The 19,034-nt window shown below is 53.6% G+C and overlaps 7 protein-coding genes and 1 non-coding gene across 8 annotated transcripts; 4 read left to right on the top strand and 4 right to left on the bottom strand.

Annotated features, from left to right (window-relative positions):
• Nucleotides 1-21: 21 nt before the first annotated feature.
• IWZ02DRAFT_447608 (Prefoldin subunit-domain-containing protein) lies at nt 22-2,514 on the top strand. The gene has a single exon (XM_066767295.1). The coding sequence runs from the start codon at nt 148-150 to the stop codon at nt 2,179-2,181; it is 2,034 nt and encodes a 677-aa protein (XP_066624887.1). The 5' UTR covers nt 22-147; the 3' UTR covers nt 2,182-2,514.
• A 1,670-nt stretch (nt 2,515-4,184) lies between these two features.
• On the bottom strand, nt 4,185-4,850 carry IWZ02DRAFT_217947 (uncharacterized protein). Its single transcript, XM_066762776.1, has one exon. The coding sequence runs from the start codon at nt 4,757-4,759 to the stop codon at nt 4,304-4,306; it is 456 nt and encodes a 151-aa protein (XP_066624886.1). The 5' UTR covers nt 4,760-4,850; the 3' UTR covers nt 4,185-4,303.
• A 333-nt stretch (nt 4,851-5,183) lies between these two features.
• Nucleotides 5,184-6,206, bottom strand: IWZ02DRAFT_217943 (uncharacterized protein). Its single transcript, XM_066762775.1, has one exon. The coding sequence runs from the start codon at nt 5,916-5,918 to the stop codon at nt 5,355-5,357; it is 564 nt and encodes a 187-aa protein (XP_066624885.1). The 5' UTR covers nt 5,919-6,206; the 3' UTR covers nt 5,184-5,354.
• An 864-nt stretch (nt 6,207-7,070) lies between these two features.
• IWZ02DRAFT_489290 (uncharacterized protein) lies at nt 7,071-8,336 on the top strand (the record flags this gene model as incomplete). Its single annotated transcript, XM_066769550.1, has 3 exons — nt 7,071-7,396; nt 7,501-7,752; nt 7,859-8,336. 3 exons carry the CDS (start codon nt 7,071-7,073, stop codon nt 8,334-8,336), a joined length of 1,056 nt encoding a protein of 351 aa, XP_066624884.1.
• Nucleotides 8,337-10,349: 2,013 nt separating this feature from the next.
• Nucleotides 10,350-11,253, bottom strand: IWZ02DRAFT_468756 (uncharacterized protein; the record flags this gene model as incomplete). The annotated part of the gene is made up of 3 exons (XM_066768656.1): nt 10,350-10,440; nt 10,494-11,127; nt 11,244-11,253. 3 exons carry the CDS (start codon nt 11,251-11,253, stop codon nt 10,350-10,352), a joined length of 735 nt encoding a protein of 244 aa, XP_066624883.1.
• Nucleotides 11,254-11,778: 525 nt separating this feature from the next.
• On the top strand, nt 11,779-13,243 carry IWZ02DRAFT_431844 (uncharacterized protein; the record flags this gene model as incomplete). Its single annotated transcript, XM_066766186.1, has 4 exons — nt 11,779-11,821; nt 11,913-12,016; nt 12,110-13,161; nt 13,222-13,243. The coding sequence occupies 4 exons, from the start codon at nt 11,779-11,781 to the stop codon at nt 13,241-13,243; spliced, it is 1,221 nt and encodes a 406-aa protein (XP_066624882.1).
• A 797-nt stretch (nt 13,244-14,040) lies between these two features.
• On the top strand, nt 14,041-14,131 carry IWZ02DRAFT_t38. Its single transcript has one exon. It is a non-coding gene; the product is annotated as a tRNA-Cys (tRNA).
• A 667-nt stretch (nt 14,132-14,798) lies between these two features.
• Nucleotides 14,799-16,467, bottom strand: IWZ02DRAFT_468754 (zinc finger protein; the record flags this gene model as incomplete). Its single annotated transcript, XM_066768655.1, has 3 exons — nt 14,799-14,816; nt 14,876-16,301; nt 16,367-16,467. The coding sequence occupies 3 exons, from the start codon at nt 16,465-16,467 to the stop codon at nt 14,799-14,801; spliced, it is 1,545 nt and encodes a 514-aa protein (XP_066624881.1).
• Between the last annotated feature and the right edge of the window lie 2,567 nt (nt 16,468-19,034).

The following is a 19,034-nucleotide window of genomic DNA, read 5'->3' as shown; positions in this document are numbered from 1 at the left end:
AGCTTCAACGTTGGGAGCGGAGGTGCACTTTGGCGGAGCGCGGGTGGCGTAAGCCAAGCCGCAGTCCGCTCGGTCTTCCGCTATTGGTTTTTCTCAACCCTCTCGTCACTCTGACTCTCTACGCGCTTTCTGTGATCGCCAACCAAAATGGCTCAGACGGCCCTGATGAGCGCAGAGGCCCGCGACCACCTCAGCGACCTTGAGCGCCAACGCCTGCGCCTTGAAGATCAACTCGAGCAGCTCCGCAAGTCACTTCGACACTGGCAAACGTGGGACGCCGAATATGAAGGGTTGAAGGAAGAGATTCAGGCACTTCAAGAGAAGGACAATGGCGAGCCATCCGCGGACCAAATTCTGGCGGCCGGCCGCGAATTCGACGGTGAACTGGTCAACGAAAAAGAAATCCGTGAACTACTTGGTCCCAATCAACAGCGCTCTGCCGGACAAGTTATTGACGTGATAAGCCGGCGCCAGGACTATGTGCAGCAAAATATCGCGATGGTGCAAAAGCAAGCAGACACCACAGAAGATCGATTGAACAAGGTCCTCATCATTAGCAATCCGAGCTTGCAGGACGAAGAAGGCGGGGCTTTGATGGACATACGGGAAGAGCTGGATGAAGAGGGCAATGTGCTGACGAGCTCGGTTCAAAAGGCGGGAGAATCAGCACCTAGGATTGTGGAAGCGCTGAGAAAAGCTGGAATCACAGACTTGCAGGGGGAACAAAAAGAGCAAACGGGCGAGGAGGAAGGCGATGCAGGAAAAGATGTAGACAAGGGCAAGAGCTCTGCCCTGCCATGGGAACCGGCACCGCCGCCATCAGACAAGATTCACATTGACCTCAGCAAATTAGCAGAGACGGACGAGTCGAGCAAGCCTTTTGGAGAAATCTCGACGCAACTGTCGCCTGCAGACGAGGAGCCTCCCCGGAGAAAAAAGTCGGTCACTTTTACACCAGATACCAAGCCGCCAGCAGAAGAAAAGCCAGTCCCGCCCAGATCCGTCGACCCAGAGCCCGTCAAAGCAAAGGACCCGCTTTCGTCTTATGCCAACTTCAAGCCGGGAAGCCGCATCGTCGAGCTCGACGACGATGACCGCGTCGTCAACTCTGAGCGCGCCGGCGTCATTAACCCGGTAATTCCAGACAATGAATCGGCCGAGGACGCGGCGCTGCGGCGCGAGATGCTCGAGTACAGCCTCAACGAAGTAGGCAACGTGGTGGCCGAGCTAGACCTATACGACGGCACAGACGACGACGGAGAGTGGGAAGATGAAGACGATTTCGACGAAGACGAAGATGAGGAGGAGATGGAGGAAGACGAATGGGGCCGCAGCCGGGCTTCGGTGTCGGCAGACTACGTGGCCAAGATGCGCGAGCTGGAGGAGAAGCTGAACGCGCGCATGATGGAGAACGTAGGCCCGGTGCAGCCGGCCGACGCCGACGTCAACGAGGTGCTGCAGCAGGCGCAAGGCTTCCACCGGCTGCGCGTGCAGACGGACGAGCAGATTCCGCCGGCTTTGCTGCCCAGGGCGTCGCAGGCGCAACGGCAAGACTCTCCGCTGCAGACAACGATGTCAACGACGACGACGACCTCGCCGACGGCGGAGAAGAAGGTCAAATTTTCTGACGATTTGAACGTTGCTCCTGCTTCTGCTACTGCTCCATCGGAACCGACAACACCGCAGCAACAAGCCGTCAACCCCATCTCCGACGCCGTCATCGAGCGCAGCAAGTCTTCCTCCACACCATCTCAACCCCACGAACCCACACATACCAAAAAGCGGCCCTCACGCTTCAAATCAGCGCGCGCGGCCGCGGCCATCCCCTATAGCGACCCCACACCCCCGACCAACGCAACAATTGCGTCAACAATCCACGAACGTCCACCTTCCACTACCCCCTCCCAACCCTCCGACGAGAATGATGACAACGACCCCGCCCTCTCCCCCGCCACTCTCGGCGCCGAACTCATGAACCAGTACCACCGCGCGCGCAACACGCTCATCTCCAAACAACCGGGCGGATTCATGGCGAAAGAGGGCGAGGCGACGGGCGGTGTGGTTGGTGCTGATGGGGCAGGAGCTGATGCGGGGGATTTGTTTGAGGAGAGGGAGGACGGAAGGGTGAGACGGGTTAGTAAGTTTAAGGCTGCGAGGGTTAGGAGTGTTGGGGGGCTGTAAGAGGGGGAGGAGAGGAGGAGTAGCGTTGTAGGAGTGGAGAGGGTAGGATGGGAGCCTTTCGGTACTTATATACCTAGGTAGGTAGCTTCGTACCTGCATGTTTGGTGGTGGCGATGAGAGAAGCAAGAAATAGAATTCTGCCTACCTACATGTACCTATCCAGACATTTACTCACTTGCCCCCTTGCGTGCATGCATATATGTCCCTCATCCACCCCCGCCGGCCAGTTGTCATCTCGTCCTTTTCCCTCTTTCCCTTCAAAGACAAAAAGACGTTCAGCATCGGTACACATGTACAGTATGATAAATTTGTAGCCACCACCCACCTCTCTGGACTTTCCCGTTAGCTCGCGAGCGGTACCGTACTACCGCAAAACCGGATGCGGCGGCTCAGGGGCACAGCAGAGACAGACAGACAGACGGGCCAAAAAAAAAAAAAAAAAAAAAAAAAAAGGGAACGGGCGAGCAAGCGAGCGAGCGAGGTAAGTCAGCGAACGAGGTATATAAGTAAGTAAAGAAGCAGAATTGTCCGAAATTCGAACGGAATAAGTCGGCGACAATACACTTGTGCATGACATGGCGCGATGGCGCTGTTGACGGCTACCAAGGAGTCCGGGATAGACGATGCGTGGTGGACAGGCCAGCCAGCTCAGCCCGCATGCGGTGGTAGTGGTGGGATTGTCGGGTGTGTGTGGTGGGAGAGGGAGAGGGAGAAGTCGGGGTCCATGGATGGGTCCAGTCACTTGGGAATGAATGAACGAACGAACGAACGAAGGCGATTGGTTCTCGCGCAAGACACGGGATGGGGTGGGCGGTTTGTGTATCTACAGAGGGAGTGCACGCAAGCGATGTGCTTTGCTTTCCTTGCAAGGAAGTTTTTATTTGATGCTCGTTTCGCGTCTCTAAGTCTTCCTCCTGTTTTCCTCCCATTGGCGTCTCGCGCCACTGGTAGATGGAGAGGAGAGGAGAGGGAGATATCAATGTTGTGGTGTATGACAGAATAAATATGATCAGATGACACGTCTAGACGATGAAGTGTAGCGGGGAAAAAGAGGTTCGATGTGTTTGAAGGGAGAGATTTACCTACCTACCTACCTACCTTACACACTCACTGATTCAAGCGCGACTTTATTGTCTCCCTCCGACGTTTGTTAGAGAGACTAAGCACCAACAAGTATTCTCCTCTCGTTCGCTGCACCTTGGAGAGGCGGAGGGGACGATGCAGACAGACACATACGACGTGAGTATATCAATACATGTGTATCAAACAAACGTAATCAACCAACCCCTAAGCAAACGCAGAGAGACAAGTCCGTCAGTCAACTCGTCCGTCCATCCGTCCACGCTTCCGTCAGCCGACGGAGAGACAAACCAGTCAGGTGATCTGAGGGGGCTATTTGATTTGACAGATGGCACAAACGCAGCAGCAGCAGCAATGAGCAATACTGCCGCAAACACGGCGACTTTGAGAAAGCAGGGTGAGGAGAGGGATTGCAATGAAGGGGAAGAAATAAAGGAATCAAAATCAAGGCTTGTGTACGACGTGCTTCGCAAGTTCTCACCTCAACGAACCCGTAAAACGAACTCGTAAAACGGGTTAAGAAAACCAGCACACGTCTCTCTCTCCCTCTCTCCCTCCCTCTCTTTTTCCCCGGGAATTCCGCACAGATCGACAGGTCCAGACGCGAGCGCCTGACGGTGCTTACCGATACGTACTGTACAAACTACACATACCGGAACAGCATCATCATCATCATCATCATCTCCGGATCTCCTATAGCTCCATGCATGCTCTTCCTCATCTCCACAGCTCGGCAAGGTGGCCGACGATCTTTTATTTGGGCGTTTGGGTGCGTGCGTGGGTGGGTGGGTGACGCGCAATACATAATGTGCCGGGAGAATACCTACCTAGACCGTGGATGGACTCGCTTACGAAGTTCCAAGCCGAGCAGGGGTATGCACGCGGTCAGATCTGTGTGTGTATGTATGGAAAGCCAAGGGGAAGAAAGGGTCGTGGACGCGGGGGCGGGGGTCGGTCCATCTCGAGGTTCAGAGAAGAAGAAGAAAAAGAAGAAGTGGGGAAAAGGTTGGACATGGGAAATAAAAGGAGGCAAGGAAGGGAGCTATGTATAGCCGCTTTTGTCTGCTGCAGCTGCTGCATTGCTGTTCCGGTTGTGTGACTGCTCGCAATGGAACGGCAGAGCTTCCAGAAGGTCCAGCGAAGCAGGGGAAGGGAAAAAAAGGGACGGCGGGGCGGCGGGAGGGTACCGTATCCCGACGCGGGGGCTCAACAGGCATGTAGGCGCCAAGGCAAGACAACATAGCAAGTGATGCGCTCGGTGGGTGGGACACGTAAGTCCTTTACAGTACGGACTAGGACGCCAGTGTGGCCTGCCTGCGCGCGGCAAGGAAAGCGAGCGGAGCGAGATGAGGAGGGAGATCAGAGGGGGGGGGCCGGTGACCGACTTGAAGGAAGAGATGGGAATGGCGGCGGCTTGAGCCGCAGCGCGCGTGTAATTGCTGGTTTGGGACGGCCAAAGGGAGATGGGTAGATGCTTTTCCTGGCTCATGTGGTACATTCAGTGCGCTGGTTTGATGATGGGTACGAGGTGTGTATAGACACGGACTGGAGTTGGTGCCTAAGAATTGGGAAAAAGCTCTCGAGGGCAGCCGTAGGTCAACTCGCAAGTGTACCCGTGACCAGCAAGAAAACATTTGTTTCAACTGAACATGACGGGCTCATCAGTGCACTGGCTGTTGTCGGAAATCGAATCCCAAGCGGCGGCCGAGAGAAAACAGAGGCTGGCGGCATCGAGTCAAGCAGATTGTGTCACATTACAGGTCATGATGTTCGCCACAGCGCACGCGTCACAGATCCAGGAACGGTATGTATAGAGCCACACAAACGGAGGGGATGTTCGGGCTTGGTTTAGCCATAGGAGCGGGATGTTTGGGTTGGGGGGCCCCCCACACTTTCCCAAGCAACTGGGTACATACGTACGGACAGGAGTGTAAATTTAGCATTCCGAAACCGGGGAAGTGCGGATGGGCGAGCTGGCGACAAGGGGCCCGTCTGCGTCTGCGTCCAGCTCCCGCAGAGCCTCTGAATAACAACATGGCTGTAGCATCTTGTCCTCATGACCCTGCTCAGCCCTTTTGCGGGCGGCTGGCTTGTCACATTCCAGGCTCCTGCGCGGAAGTCTGTGCTGGGCCTAACGTCGACGGTCGAGTCGCCGGGGCCGCCGACGAGAGCCAGCCACAGCACATGTTGGAGAGCATGTCGAACCGGCAACTGTCGTGGGAGACTGGAACAGACGAGTCGACCACGATAAAGGCGAGATGTTGCCGAAGTCGTCCCTCTGGGTCGTGGGAGCCAAAAGGGATTCGAGAAAAGAAGGAAAAAGGGTTGCCAGGGTCCAGAGGCAATGAGTTGAGGCATGGCGACCACGTGCCAATGGTCGGCCACGACCGAGGCAGGCCGACTACTACTAGCAGCAACAAGGTGTTGAAGTGTCTCTGCGGCTTGGGCAGCATGAAGCTCTTTGCAATCTCTCGTCGACGCAAGGCCCACATTGCGTTTCCAGAGGCGACGGGCAGGTGATGACAGGGCTGAGGAAATTTTTCACGGCCACTGAGTCGCGGTTGTGGAGAAGATGCAGGGTTGAAAGAAGCGGGTTTTTCGGGGCCTGCAGTGCGACATGATCGCCCAGCGCATCCTTGCTTATCTGTGCATTGCATCTCGGGACGCCACAGTGACAGGATTGGGATCCAGCGTCAACGGTGCTGCAATGAGCTGGCTGGGGGGTGTGGGTGAGTTGAGCGGTGAGGGCGAAGTAGGATGAATTGGGTCGAACTGGGTGGTGATGATGATGATGATGATGATGACGATGTTGTTGTTGTGTGGGTTGTATCATCGAATGCATCATCAAGAGGACGGCCAAGGCTCAGGGTCTGTGTGTGAAAGCAAAGCAGTGCCTGGCAATCAGTTCAGGGTCCTTCAATTGTGGTCGTTGTGGGCTGGATGAAGTCGAGGTTGCGCAGGTGGCGGAATGCGTGGGACTCTGACATCAATCGCTCCATGTCCCCATCTCGGCCTGTTCTGCGAGCCGCAATGCCGACACACGACGGAACCGCGCTTACTATACAACAATTACCCTCGACGCAAAAGTATCCGCTCCCTTCCTGGTCAACAAGTGGGTTTCGCGTCGTCGACTGGAGACGAAAATTGGATAGCGTGCATGGAGCGACAGTCCAGCAGAGTCAGCAACGGCGCGTGGCCTGGCCCGTTTCTGTCCAGTCCCAAATCGAGCATCCAGTCGATTCAACAATGGTTCATGGCTCGAGGGCTGGCTGGATGGATGGATGGCTGGACGGGCTGGAGCCGAGCTGGGCTGGTTGATGGACTTCTGGCCCTGTTGGCGTCGTGGGCGTGGACCGGCGACGGCTCCACCAAAATCCAAAATCCCTTTTCCGTCGACTCCCACACCCTCGTCCCTCGCACCCACGCACAGATCTGCAGTGAGCACTGACGGCGCGTCAAAGTAGAAACAGTGGATCGCTATGGAGCTTGGACGACTCTCGTCTGCCACCAGCTCCCAGGAGGCGCGAAGGCGTTGTGGCCTCGCCGCCACGCTTTGCGACCATCGCTTGCCTTCTCTCTGAATAATCCGCTGCCGTCTACCTGTCAATAAAAAGCCCGCAAGCTCCCCCCGTCTCCGGAGCCTGGTCACCTTGTACTATCCATCATCCTTCTTTTGTTGTGCGGAAAAGCGTCTCCTTTTCGTACCTACACCATCTCCTGAGTACCCGAATCTTGTCTGCCGAACACACCTCCCTGAAGTCTATCAACAAAACCTTCTTTTTTATCCCCTCAAAAATATCCAACACAAAATGCTTTCCCGCAACCTCGTCTCGCGCATCGCGGCCCGCCGCGCCGTTCCCCGCGCCGCCGCCCAGGGCGCACGCTTCTTCAACCAAGGCCTCAAGGTCGAGCACGCCGAGGAGGTGCGCGCAGGCAAGATCATCACCGTCACCTACAAGGACGGCGTCAGGCAGGAGGTCGAGATTCCCGTCGAGCACCACAGCAACGGCCCCGTGGCGCCGCCGGGTGCCGACGAGAAGCAGCGCGCGTTTCCCCTCAACTCGAGCGTCCTGAGTCAACTCAACCCTACCCTGAAGAAGTTTACCCTGCCCGGCAAGGTTGCCGTTGTCACTGGGTGAGTTTTTGGCCCAATCCGCATCCCTGACGCCTTACCCCTGTCAACCGTTATCTCACTCTCTCTCTCTTTCCACGAACGCGTTGTGCTAACCGTCATGGCAGTGGTGGCCGTGGTCTCGGCTTCAACATGGCCCAAGCCCTCGCTGAGGTCGGCGTGCGCGGAATCGCCATCATGGACGTGCAGAAGCCGCTGGGTGAGGAGGCCGCCCGCGAGCTGTCGGAGCAGACGGGCGTCGATGTCCGCTTCTACCAGGTCGACGTCCGCGACGGCGACGCCATTACCCAGGCCGTCGAGGACATCAACGACCACTACGGCCAGATTGACGTGCTCCTCAACGCCGCCGGTATTGCCGAGTAAGTAGCTGTTGGCTGCCTGCCTGCCTCACCCCACCCCCATCCCCACCCCCTGACGTCTCGCCTCGTCTTGCCTGTAACAGCAAAACTAACAGTTGCTCCGCAGCTCCAACATCAAGGCCGAGACCTACGACACGGAGATGTTCCGGCGCCTCATCGACATCAACCTGACGGGCGCGTTCCTCGTCGCGCAAGCCGTCGGACGCAAGATGATCGCATCCAAGGCAGGCGGCAGCATCATCCTGGTGGCGTCCATGTCTGGCAGCATCGTCAACTACCCGCAGGAGCAGTCGTGCTACAACGCGTCCAAGGCGGGCGTGGTGCAGCTGACCAAGTCGCTGGCGACCGAGTGGGCGCGCCACGGCATCCGCGTCAACGCCATCTCGCCCGGCTACATGGACACGGCCCTCAACCGCGTCCCCGCCCTCGACGCCCAGAAGAAGATCTGGATCGACCAGACGCCCCAGAAGCGCCTTGGTTCCGTCGACGACCTGAACAACCTGGCTGTTTACCTTGCTAGCCCCGCTTCGGCTTTCATGACTGGCTCCAACAACATCATCGATGGTGGTTACACCCTGTGGTAAGCGAGCGGCTTGGCTTTTCGCTGCTTGCTGCTGCGGTTGTGTGTGCTGCTTTTCTACCCCATATTTCATCCCGTAATCTCGGTTGATGATGATGATGTTGTTACTTAATGACGCGTCAGTCAGCCAGCTGGATATACCCCCCTCCCCCTTTTTTCCCTCTCCTCCACCTCCCCATCTCCCCATCATTTCCATCTCTTGGAGATTGGCGGAGACACGCAAAACCAGCCAGATTTCATCTCTCAAAATACACCAGGCGTTTTTCTCTTTTAGATTCCTTTTAGACGATTGATTTATTAGGTCGACGGAACGGGACGGGACGCATGTGGCATGCATGCTTGGTTGGACTGCAACCACTGGGGATAGACGGACGGACGGCGAGCATCTTTTTCTTCGCGGGCGTTGGAGTCATGTCACTTGTTGTGTGTCGTCGTTCAAGCGAAGTAATTAGATTTTTTGGTTGTCAGTTAGATGCAAAGAGAGAAGGGCAAAAAGTCAAAGAGCTTGACTTGGGGGTTTGGGAATTCATCATCATGGCTACTTCAATTGTCGTCTTCTCCCGAGTGTCATCGACCTGTCTGTGTCTTGTGCTTTGGAGAGTCACCTTTCCTGGAGATGTGACATAACAAGTCGCGATTCATCATCTTCGTCTTGCCCTCTCCCTAAATTGAGAGTTTGATGAGGCCGCGGTATGGGTGGTACCAATGGAATAGCAGACGAGAGTCCGTGAGTAGGGGCGAGAAGTAACGAGAAATGCGTAAAGCGCTCGGCGCACAGAAGCCAGTTCAGTGACGGAGATAGAGAGCTGTGATAATAGGCTCGCGAATAGGGCGGGATAGGTTGAGGTCATATTTCAGCAGAACACGAGGAAATGCAAAGACACTGCGGTTTAGTTACGTCCAGATACTCATGAACAACATGCCACCAAGACGAGACAACAGAGTAGAACGAGTGGCAAGTAACCCAGGAATGGAAAATGGCAAGACTCGACAGCCAGTGGCAAAGAGGGGAAAGAAGACAAGGGGAGAAGAGTCGTGTGGCGATTCTATTGATCAGCATTTTTGGACGGACAGCAAGAAAGACCGCTGGATGAAGTAAGGGCACGGTAGATTGACCAAAGTATGGGATGGCCTGCACTGAACATGCGAACTGGCGTACCGTCGCGTCACGCCGCAGCTCGCTCGCCACTCACATTGGCTTCGGGCAGAGAACAAGAAGAGGGAGCAGCGAAACGTCGACGGAGACAGAATAGAAAAGTGAAACAACGAAAAGAGATTCGATGGAGAACACGATTGCGAAGTCAGCCGAGACATTTGCTCGCTCACTCGCCCGGCCGGATATCGTGGGGTGGGTCCCTTCCCGACGACCTGAGTCGAGGGCATTGGAACATGGCAGACCGGCCGGGGCAAGAGTGAGGCGGAGTGGAGACGGGAGACGGACCAGAGCAGACCCCAGATGGCGGAAGAGGATGATTTACGGCCAGGAACCGGACGGTTCAGGAGACAGCCTTACGGACAGGCTGACGATGATGATGATGATGAGAGCAAGGGCTCCACCAGGACCAGGACCGCGGGGGCTCCCGCGGCGGGCACGGCACGGCGGGCACCACTTCACGATCTTGATCCGTGCGTGCGTAGGGTTTAGGGCGTTTGGCGTTGCGGAGTGCGGCGAGAGTGGGCGAAGAGTGGGTGCCTGCCTAAACTGGACCCTGCTCGACACTCTCCGCCTGTCATTGGTTGCCGCTTCTTGCCGCTGTCATTGGCTAGGTGATGTGGATTGGGAAATGGGTGGCCGAGTCGATGGATTTGTTGAGACGGTGATGAAGGCCAACTTGGCCGCGCATCTCTTTGGCGCACTTGGCTGCTGCTCGTCTCTCGCTCTCCTCCATCTTGATCGTCCTACAGCTTCGCGCAGGCTCTCTCTTTCGCCCGCTCTTCCTCCTCTGTTTTCCTTGCAAACGCAATGTTCCTGTTGCGATAGACGTCTTCCCACAATTCCTGGACACCTTCCAAGTTTTCAGCCCCTTGCTTCTTGTTTAGCGGCTTCAGGCCCTCTCGGTACAATAGCTGGTCCATCACGACTTCGAGCACCTGGCCATTCTTCTTCTCTGCTCCACCAGGTGCAAGTCCCAGCAAGTCATCATATGCCCGCATCATAGACGACATGGGCGTCTTGGCGTCATTCGGGTACCTCTCCATGAGTCCCTCAGGAGCCAAAGCCGTCTGCACCATGTCCGGGCATATGGCATTAATGGTGAAGCCACGCGCCGCAGCACTCGGTGCCAGCGCCCGCACAAGGCCAAGTAGACCTTGCTTGGCAGAGGAGTACTGCGGAACTGAAGGAATCGGATAGAGCGCAGCAGAGGAGGCGGTTACGATGATGTCCTTGTTTGGGGACGGCGAGAGGGAGGCGTAATGCGCAAAGAGCTTGATGCCGTAGTAAACACCAAAAAGGTCCACCTCGAGGGTTTTCATATTGGGCTTGGTGGGCGGCAGGGGCGCGGAGGGGCCATTGGACGGCGCAAGCGTGTTGAAAATGTCGTCGCGATCGTCAATGCCAGCGTTGAGAGCGGCAAAGTCGACGCGCTTGCGCCATTCGAATGCGCGGGAAAATGCGCTCGACTGAGAGGACCATGAAGAGACGTCGCATTGGACGAATAGAGATGCTCCTTCAGGAAGCGAGGCAGAGGCTGGAGGAGGGTTGAGATCGAGCAGAACAACGTGCCAGGCTTTGGAGACGAGGTGCTGCGTCAGAGCCAGCCCTATGCCCGAGGACGCACCAGTGATGACGGCGACTGGGTTGCTCATGGTGACGACGGCTGTGCTTGGTATTGCCAGCCATGATGCTTCTTTATATCTGGGGATTGCCCCAGTGCGGAGTCGGCCATGCCCCGCATCCTGAATCACATACGGCAGTTCATGGCGCCTGGGAGTGGGGTGAGATTGCGACAGAGCTGGAGATGGTCGCAAGGATGGCAGAAGATGGCAGAGATGCGATGCACTGGTTGGTCGCCATGAGCTGCTACAGTCTGGAGAGTCGGATACTCGGACGCCAGCGATGGGCGGCGGGCTCTCAGCTTCATCAAAAGACGGTTCAGGCTCGGCGCCGCGGGCGCAAAGTTAACCTTGTCGCCAAGATGGACGATGACGCATGCAGGCGAAAAGTCCGACATATCGTGGACCTGACCGAGTGTTTGATGCTGACAGACATATGGACAGCCTGGAGTTGTGGTCGCAATATCGGGGCTGAGGCCGAGGCGCTGCCAGCAGCCGGCTCTCGCGGATGGTTTGCTTATTATGTACAGTACCCGCTGACCAGACCTGAGCACCGCCCGCTCGTCACCCAGCTCAGCCTCGCTCAACTCTCCTCCGCTCAACACCACCTACACACCCATCTTCCTCCTCTTTACCTCGCCCCCCCCCCCCCCCCCCCCCCCCTCTCGAGAATGCCGCTCGGTATCCATAATCCTCTGCCCTCGTCCGTCGGCAGTAAGTTCCTCTTCTCTTCCTGTCCCCCGCCGCCCTCGGCCGCCTCGACCGATGACGTCGCCCCACGCTGACGCCTGAATCTGCTCTGCAGGTGAAATCAAGAAGACGGGTAAAATCCTCGCCTCCTTCGTCGACCCCCGTCAGTCTTTTGGTCCAGATAAGATCATTCCCCCGCAAGTCCTCGCCAATGCCAAAGTATGTCTCACATGCCGCACCCCGCTCGACCGCATCGACTTTCGCACCCTTGCACAACACCACAAGCCAAGTCTGACATTTCTTTTTCCCTAGGGTCTCGCCGTCTTGACCGTCTTCAAGGCCGGCTTCCTCGGTTCCGGTCGTTTCGGCTCTGGCATTGTCGTCGCGCGTCTCCCAGATGGCAGCTGGTCAGCGCCTTCGGCCATTGGAACCGTTGGAGGAGGGTTCGGTGGCCAGATTGGTTTCGAGTTGACCGACTTTGTCTTCATCCTCAACGATGCCTCGGCCGTCCGAACATTTTCGCAGGCCGGCTCGCTGACTCTTGGCGGTAACGTGTCAATCGCTGCCGGACCAGTGGGTCGCAACGCCGAAGCCGCTGGTGCAGCAAGCTTGAAGGGCGTCGCTGGCGTGTTTGCATACTCCAAGACCAAGGGCCTCTTTGCTGGTGTCAGTTTGGAGGGTAGCGTTCTCATTGAGCGCCGTGACGCCAACGAGAAACTCTACGGCCGCAGGATCACGGCGCGACAGCTCCTCGAAGGCAACGTCCCAGTCCCTCCGGCAGCCGACCCCTTGATGCGTGTCCTCAACTCGCGCGTCTTTGCCGGCGCAGCTGGTGGAGGCTCTGCTTCAGATTCCATGTACAATGACATGCCCATCTACGACTCTTCTCATGAAGACGTGGTTTGGCAGGGACGCCGAGGCTCAGCTTATGGAGAGGGCGTCCGCGGCCACCGTACTGGATCTACCAACAATGACTTTGGCCCACCTTCTCGCTCGTCCACCTGGACGGATGAGGTTCACGATCGCCCGTCACCTCAAAACACTGGCATCAACCGATCCTTCTCCACCCGCGCAAATCCGAATGAAACCTTTGACACCATGGACAGACGCTCCCGTGCTGTCAGCACCGGCGATTTTTACGGAAGCAAAAAGGTTGGGCCCGGCAGGCCAACGGCGCCCAAGCCTCAATTTAGGAAGTCGATGCTGGGTCCCAACCAAGCCATTGCCAAGTTCACCTTTGACCCTGACCAGCCGGGCGACTTGGGCTTTAAGAAGGGTGACATCATTGAAGTGATCAAAAGGACAGAGAACGAAACGGATTGGTGGACCGGAAGGATCGGAGACAAGGAGGGAATTTTCCCAAGGTACGCTTCGCTCCGCTCGAGTCATGTGCCACAACGGAAGTGCTAATAACAGATGCACAGCAACTATGTGGAAATGGTCTAAGGTAAATGGCTCCACAGCGCACCGATTGGTTGTGAAATTCTGCTTGATACCCCCAAAGTCTGATTTTATCATCATCATATCCTCCGACCCAAATACACCACGGTCAATGGCACAACAAATGGATTACTTGCAACGGTCGGTCGTCTTTGTCGCACGGGTGAGGCGCTGCTTTGCATACCCTTTTACGAATTCCCTTGAACCATTCATAGATGCCGGTTCTTCTCGCTTTGTATAATGCCCTTCCCCCTTTTTCTTTCCCGTCGTCTCTTTGTCCTGATCTTGCGCGTTGGGTTATACCACGGGGCATCATAGCAAGGCGTCTCAGTCAGTTGCGTCCGGATGGGTCCACGGTTCCTTCTCCTCCTGCATAGTCACACGAATGCTTGTTTGTTTTCTTTGCTCTTTTTTTTTCTTTTTATTTTCTCTCCTTTTTTTTTTTATTTCTCTTTTGCCCAGCCAGCAGATTGGATGAATAGATACAAAAATCAAAGCATGCGGACAGGCGGATAGACGGCAAGACACGTAATTTGCTTGAGAGAAATGCCATGTGTTTCTTGGACGCCACCTACGCCCTTGCGTCACCCGTAACCCCTGCATTCACGCCGCCACCCTTGTTTCTCCCCTCCCCTTCCCATTGTCCCCCCCCCTCACCTACTAAATCTCAGGAGGCTCCAGCGAGACGTAAAACGAACAAACAAACAATCAATCAATCAACCCACTAAATCTCGCTCCAAATCCCCAGGTTTGAAAATAGTGGTGAGTATAAATTTTTTGCCAGAGAGATTCACGCACGCCAAGCAGCGGTAGCTCAGCGGCAGAGCGTAGGATTGCAGTTCGTCACAACAGCATCCCATCCCGAGGTCCCCGGTTCAATCCCGGGTCGCTGCTTTCGTTTTATGTTTTGAGTGTGGGGTGGCGTGCCGTGGGATGGCGTCTTTGTTTTGTCTTCCTTGTCGTGGAGGAGGGGAAGAGGAAGGACAAAAAGCACACATACATACATTGATAAAGTAGCTGACTAGCGGGTGGAAAAATGCTTTTTCTTTCTCTTTGTGTGCACATCGTTGAAAGCATACGAGATTGATGTGATCGTAGCGAGTTGGCAAGTACCAGCCAGGTAGGTGGCTCATATATGCCAGGGAAGCTGGCATTTTTGCATTTGCTCGCTGTGCTCGCTGTGAAGAACCAGGGAGCAGTCCAGACAGAAAAACTCTCTTCTTGTGTATCAAAGGGATGGAGGCAGAATCACAACAACATCCTCGAATCAGATACATGGTCGGATGGTAGCAGCAAAGCGCTTTATTTTGCGCAAGAAGGATAGGTAAATGTATAGACAGGTCCCGCAAACGCCGCGTCTTCTTCTTTATCTAGCCATGCATCTACCTACGTACATCCTCGTACTCACCAAACGGGAGAAAGAAATATGGCTGTGTGGCTCCTTTCAACCAACCACGTGCAAAGCTGGCGCCCGATACATGCAGCACCGCATGAATCTGGAGCATGCAGGAAAAAGGAGCCCAAACAGAGAAAGTCTGGACTCCTGACATGCTGGATTTGATCACTGGAGAAGCGGGTCCTGTTGATTGTCAGCTGGAATTGTTTCTGGAGTGTCGAGACCGCAACGTTCATGCTTACCCTGAAGTGCTTTTGGAAGTTGCCCTTCTTGTTCTTTGTCCACTCGTACCGCGCTTGCTCGCGCTGCGCCTTTCTGTTTTCTCTCCGCTCGGCTGCCCTGATTTCTCTCTTTTTGATATCGGTGACACCGACCAGGCCTCTCTCGGGGCGCGAGACGAGCTGCCTGTCGCGATTGCGGCCCCTGCCGCGCTCGAGCTGACCGCGGCCAGGCTCCAGCTGGACGCCGCCCTCGGCCTCCTCGTCGTCTTCGTCCTCGTCGCCCGAAGAGGCATTGCGCATGGCTTGCGCCTCCTCGATGGCCAGACGCTCGGCGCGCTCGGCCGCCGTCGGGTAGTTGCGAAGGTTCTGGCGGTAATAATGGCGCAGCGAGCGATGTCCGGCAGTGCGGCCCGTCGGGAGGTGCATCTCGTACTCGTCGTGGTAGACGGCTCTCGGGCCCGAGTGCGCGTGACTGTGGTATCCGTCAGCCGCCTTATGGGGGCGCGGATCTGCGTGCGAGTGGTGGCGGTGTTGTCCAAGTTTTGCGTACCGGTGCGAGCGGTCATCAATGGGAACAGACGTAATTTCGTCTGTTGGAACGTCGGAAACGCTGCTGTCCGTCTCCCAACCATCCTCTGCGCCCTCGCCATCCTCGCCCTCGGTGACAGAGCCTTCTTCATTGTCGGAATAGGTGCGCGTAAAGTCGTAGAATTCGCCAATTTCAAGCATCTGGTCCTCGTCTTCGTACGCAATTTTGCAGTGGCCGCGGTCCCGCATGTGGGTTTGGATGCCAGTTGCCGTGTAGACAATCTTGTTGCAGTAGAGACACTGGCAAAACTCGTGAATCTTGCGCCAAAGGAAACGGAGGAGTCCGTTGAGATCGTCTAGGTACTCTTGCTCGGGAATGAAAAGGCCATGGAAGCGCTGCATGTGGCCAAGGTTGAGATCGCGGGTTGGCGAACGGAAGTTGCAGAACAGGCAGTCGACAACTTCGGCTGGCGGCTCAATTTTGGCAGATGCGGCGGTGTCGACGGTGACGGTAGCGGTCTTGGTTTGCTCTCCGCCTGCAGATGAGCCCTCGCCCAAAGATGTATTTTGGATTCCATCCAGAACCTCGGACACTTCGGAGTCGGTGTCTCTGTCCGGGAGCGCAGTCGATGTGGAGCCTACTGTTTCTCCAAGCGAAAAGGTCGAGCTCATGACTGACGAAGCGTCGTCGTCCCTCCGAGAAGCTCTGGCAACATTTTGACGGTGCTTTTGACTGTTCAAGTGGTTTGCGTAGGCATTTTCGCTGAAGTAGGTCTTTTGGCAAGCATCGCACAACTTTTCATACTGAGCCCTGGCGGCAGTGGCGGCGGCAGAGGCCTTGTTCGCAAGGACCTTTTCGGCAAAGATTTCGGACGAGAGGGGAGGCAGCGAGGCAACTCTACGCTTCAGGTTGTAGCGGCTTGGAAGGAGGGAGCGGTCAGCCATGAAGAGACGCAAACAAATCGGAGCACGAAAATCACTCACTGCCAGTCCGTCTGCATGTGGGCGCGCTGCAGCTCGCTGGCGCGAAAGGCGACCTGACAGGTGTTGCAGGTAAACGGGTGCGAAGACTGATTGGAAGCCATGGCGTCTAGTGGTGGAGCAGATTTGACGGTGAAGAGAGTGGGCGGAGGAAAAGTCGTGGTCGGCGACTGGCGGTGCTGGAGGGGCCAGCAAGCGAACGGTGAGCCGCGACGAGAGCGGGAGATTGTCACAATGTCGTCGACGCAAAGCGAGGTCGAAGAAGTCCAAGGGAGGAAGATGGCGTGGGAGAGCGGAGCGCGGTGAGATTATTTCAGGAGCGGCCAGACCTTGTGGCGAGCGCGAGCCGACGATAGTGAGAGTCTTGGTTAGTGTGTGTGTAGGGCTGAGTTGGTTGCATGACGTCTAGGTTGGTGACCCCAGCTTGCTGACTAATGCCGGTGATCAAAGTGCAGCGAGGAAGTAAAGGGCTAAAGGTCTAAAGTAATAAGTAGAGTATATCTATTAGAAAAGTTTCTAGAGGTAGAATATTACGGTTTTAGTAGGGAGAGAGGATTTAGGAGTAGGAATAGGCTTATATAAGCTAGACTAGTTATATATAGCTTACTAGTAAGCCGTAGTACGCGACCTCTCTACTTACATGCTACTATACTACCTAAATATAATAACCTTTATACCTTATCTACTTACTATCTATAATAGTAGTAGCTAAAAGCTTTAGTTCTACTTACTATCACTTATAAGTATCTACTAACCTCTAATATAAGTACTAATTCGCTTCTACTATACTACTCTCTACCCTTTTTACTACCTACGTTACTACTATAACTCTACGACTTTATAAACGCTGTAACGACCTTATAATAGCGCTAAAGGTGTACCTACTATTAGGTAAGGAGAATAGCTTATACCTAAACTATAGAAACGATACTAGGAGGCTAGTTACTTATACTTATAAGCCCCTAGCTACCTATAACGCCTATAAGAATATAAAGAGTACCTATTACGGTACTATCACCCTCTACTAATTCCTTAAAGTCTATAACCTAATAGAAGGCTCTTATAAGGACTACTATAAGCTTACTAATAATAATATCTATATGAACGTTAGAATCTAGAAGGCTTAATATAAAGAGTTTATAAACGACCTTACCTACTAATTCTAGGACTACGCTAACGTAAAGCTTAATATTAATAAGGTAATCTCTTACGAAACCTACGCGATAGAGTTATTTATTACTTACTACGAATTAATAGGTAAGATAACTACTACTACTACTAAAGATAATAGTAAGGGCTTAGCTACTAGTGCTTCTTTTACGAACCTTAGTATACTACTTAAATCGCTTACCGACATTATTATAAGGAATAAGAATAAGGATAGGGACGGTAATAAGGAGGAGTATACCTCTAGTAGTTTAAAGAGTAAGTCTAATAGATAATTTAAGCCTAAGACTATTAGCTACTTCTAGCCTAATCTTAATACTAGTAGTATAGAGCACTCTTACGGTAATAATACTATTATTACTAACGGAGATATTATATACCTTAGCGATAAGATCTACTACCGTAATGTTTACCTTTTTACTAACGCGATTTAGAATGCTACTACTATCTACGGTAATAAAGCCGTTACCGCGCGATTATACGAATGCCTATAAGGATAGGCTACTTCATAGTACATCCTGCTTAGTAATAAGCTTAAGATAGAGTTTTACGAGGTTCTAGGCTATTAGAAGACGCTCCTCTTAGAGTACTTTAAGATAACGCTTAATGAAGCCGGCTAATAGTTTAAAGACTAAGCGTATACGATCTAGGATATTTATAACGGCCGTAACGTCTATAAGTATATCCTTAATTACCTATAGTATGGCCGCGCTTATAACCTTCTAACTAACGTATGCGTTACGTACGCCTAGCGTAAGCTAGACCTATAACTCTAGTACGACATTCTAGTCCTAATAGAGTACACGATGCTAGACGAGTTAATTAGCTACATGCTTTAGAAGCTAGTAATCTAGAAGAATCTCTACTATAAGAGCCCCACTAGTACCGTAAATAAGCGCGATAACTATAAGGGTAAGGGATTTAATAATAATAATAATAACGGTTAGGGCCGTAATAACATTAAGCCTGCCTTCTACCCTTATAGTTAGCCGTTTAATAACTATAGTAGTAGTAGCCGTCCCCCTTTTTATTAGCGGTATTCTATAAAGATAAGTAATATCTTTATTATATACCGTATAGTAGATGGTTTATAGTAGAGAATGTAGTAGATTCTTTACTATAAGAGAACTTCCTTAAAGGACTAACTAGCAGGCTACCTAAGGGTGTTTATATAGAAGAACCTATAGATTCTAGAGAGTTCTATCTCTAGGTAATTAGTAATAGGTTCTTCTATTAATAGAAGACGATTTCTAATTAATCTAGACTAGAAGATTCTAGGCCTTAGTAATGAGACAATCTAGAATAAGGGCTAGAATCTAAAAGAACCCGTAGGAATAAGTTCTTAGTAATAGAAGAGGTCTAGAAGAGTCTAGAATAGTCTAGACTTATTCTTAGGCCTCTAATACTCCCCCTAACTTATTACGCAGGGTAATAGAGAGGAATTTAGTAAAGAGAGCCTTAGTAAGTACCTTAGTTAAGGCGTCTATAGGCATCTCTTTAGTAG

Source organism: Phyllosticta citriasiana, assembly GCF_038021145.1.
Source record: "Phyllosticta citriasiana strain CBS 120426 chromosome Unknown IWZ02scaffold_4, whole genome shotgun sequence".
Lineage (NCBI taxonomy): Eukaryota > Fungi > Ascomycota > Dothideomycetes > Botryosphaeriales > Phyllostictaceae > Phyllosticta > Phyllosticta citriasiana.
Note: the sequence above shows the minus strand (reverse complement) of the source record. Positions and strands in the feature narration are given on the sequence as shown.

Excerpts from the sequence above, each read along its gene's own strand:
- IWZ02DRAFT_447608 (XM_066767295.1), top strand. The coding sequence starts at position 148 with ATGGCTCAGACGGCCCTGATGAGCGCAGAGGCCCGCGACCACCTCAGC.
- IWZ02DRAFT_217947 (XM_066762776.1), bottom strand. The coding sequence starts at position 4,759 with ATGTACCACATGAGCCAGGAAAAGCATCTACCCATCTCCCTTTGGCCG.
- IWZ02DRAFT_217943 (XM_066762775.1), bottom strand. The coding sequence starts at position 5,918 with ATGCAATGCACAGATAAGCAAGGATGCGCTGGGCGATCATGTCGCACT.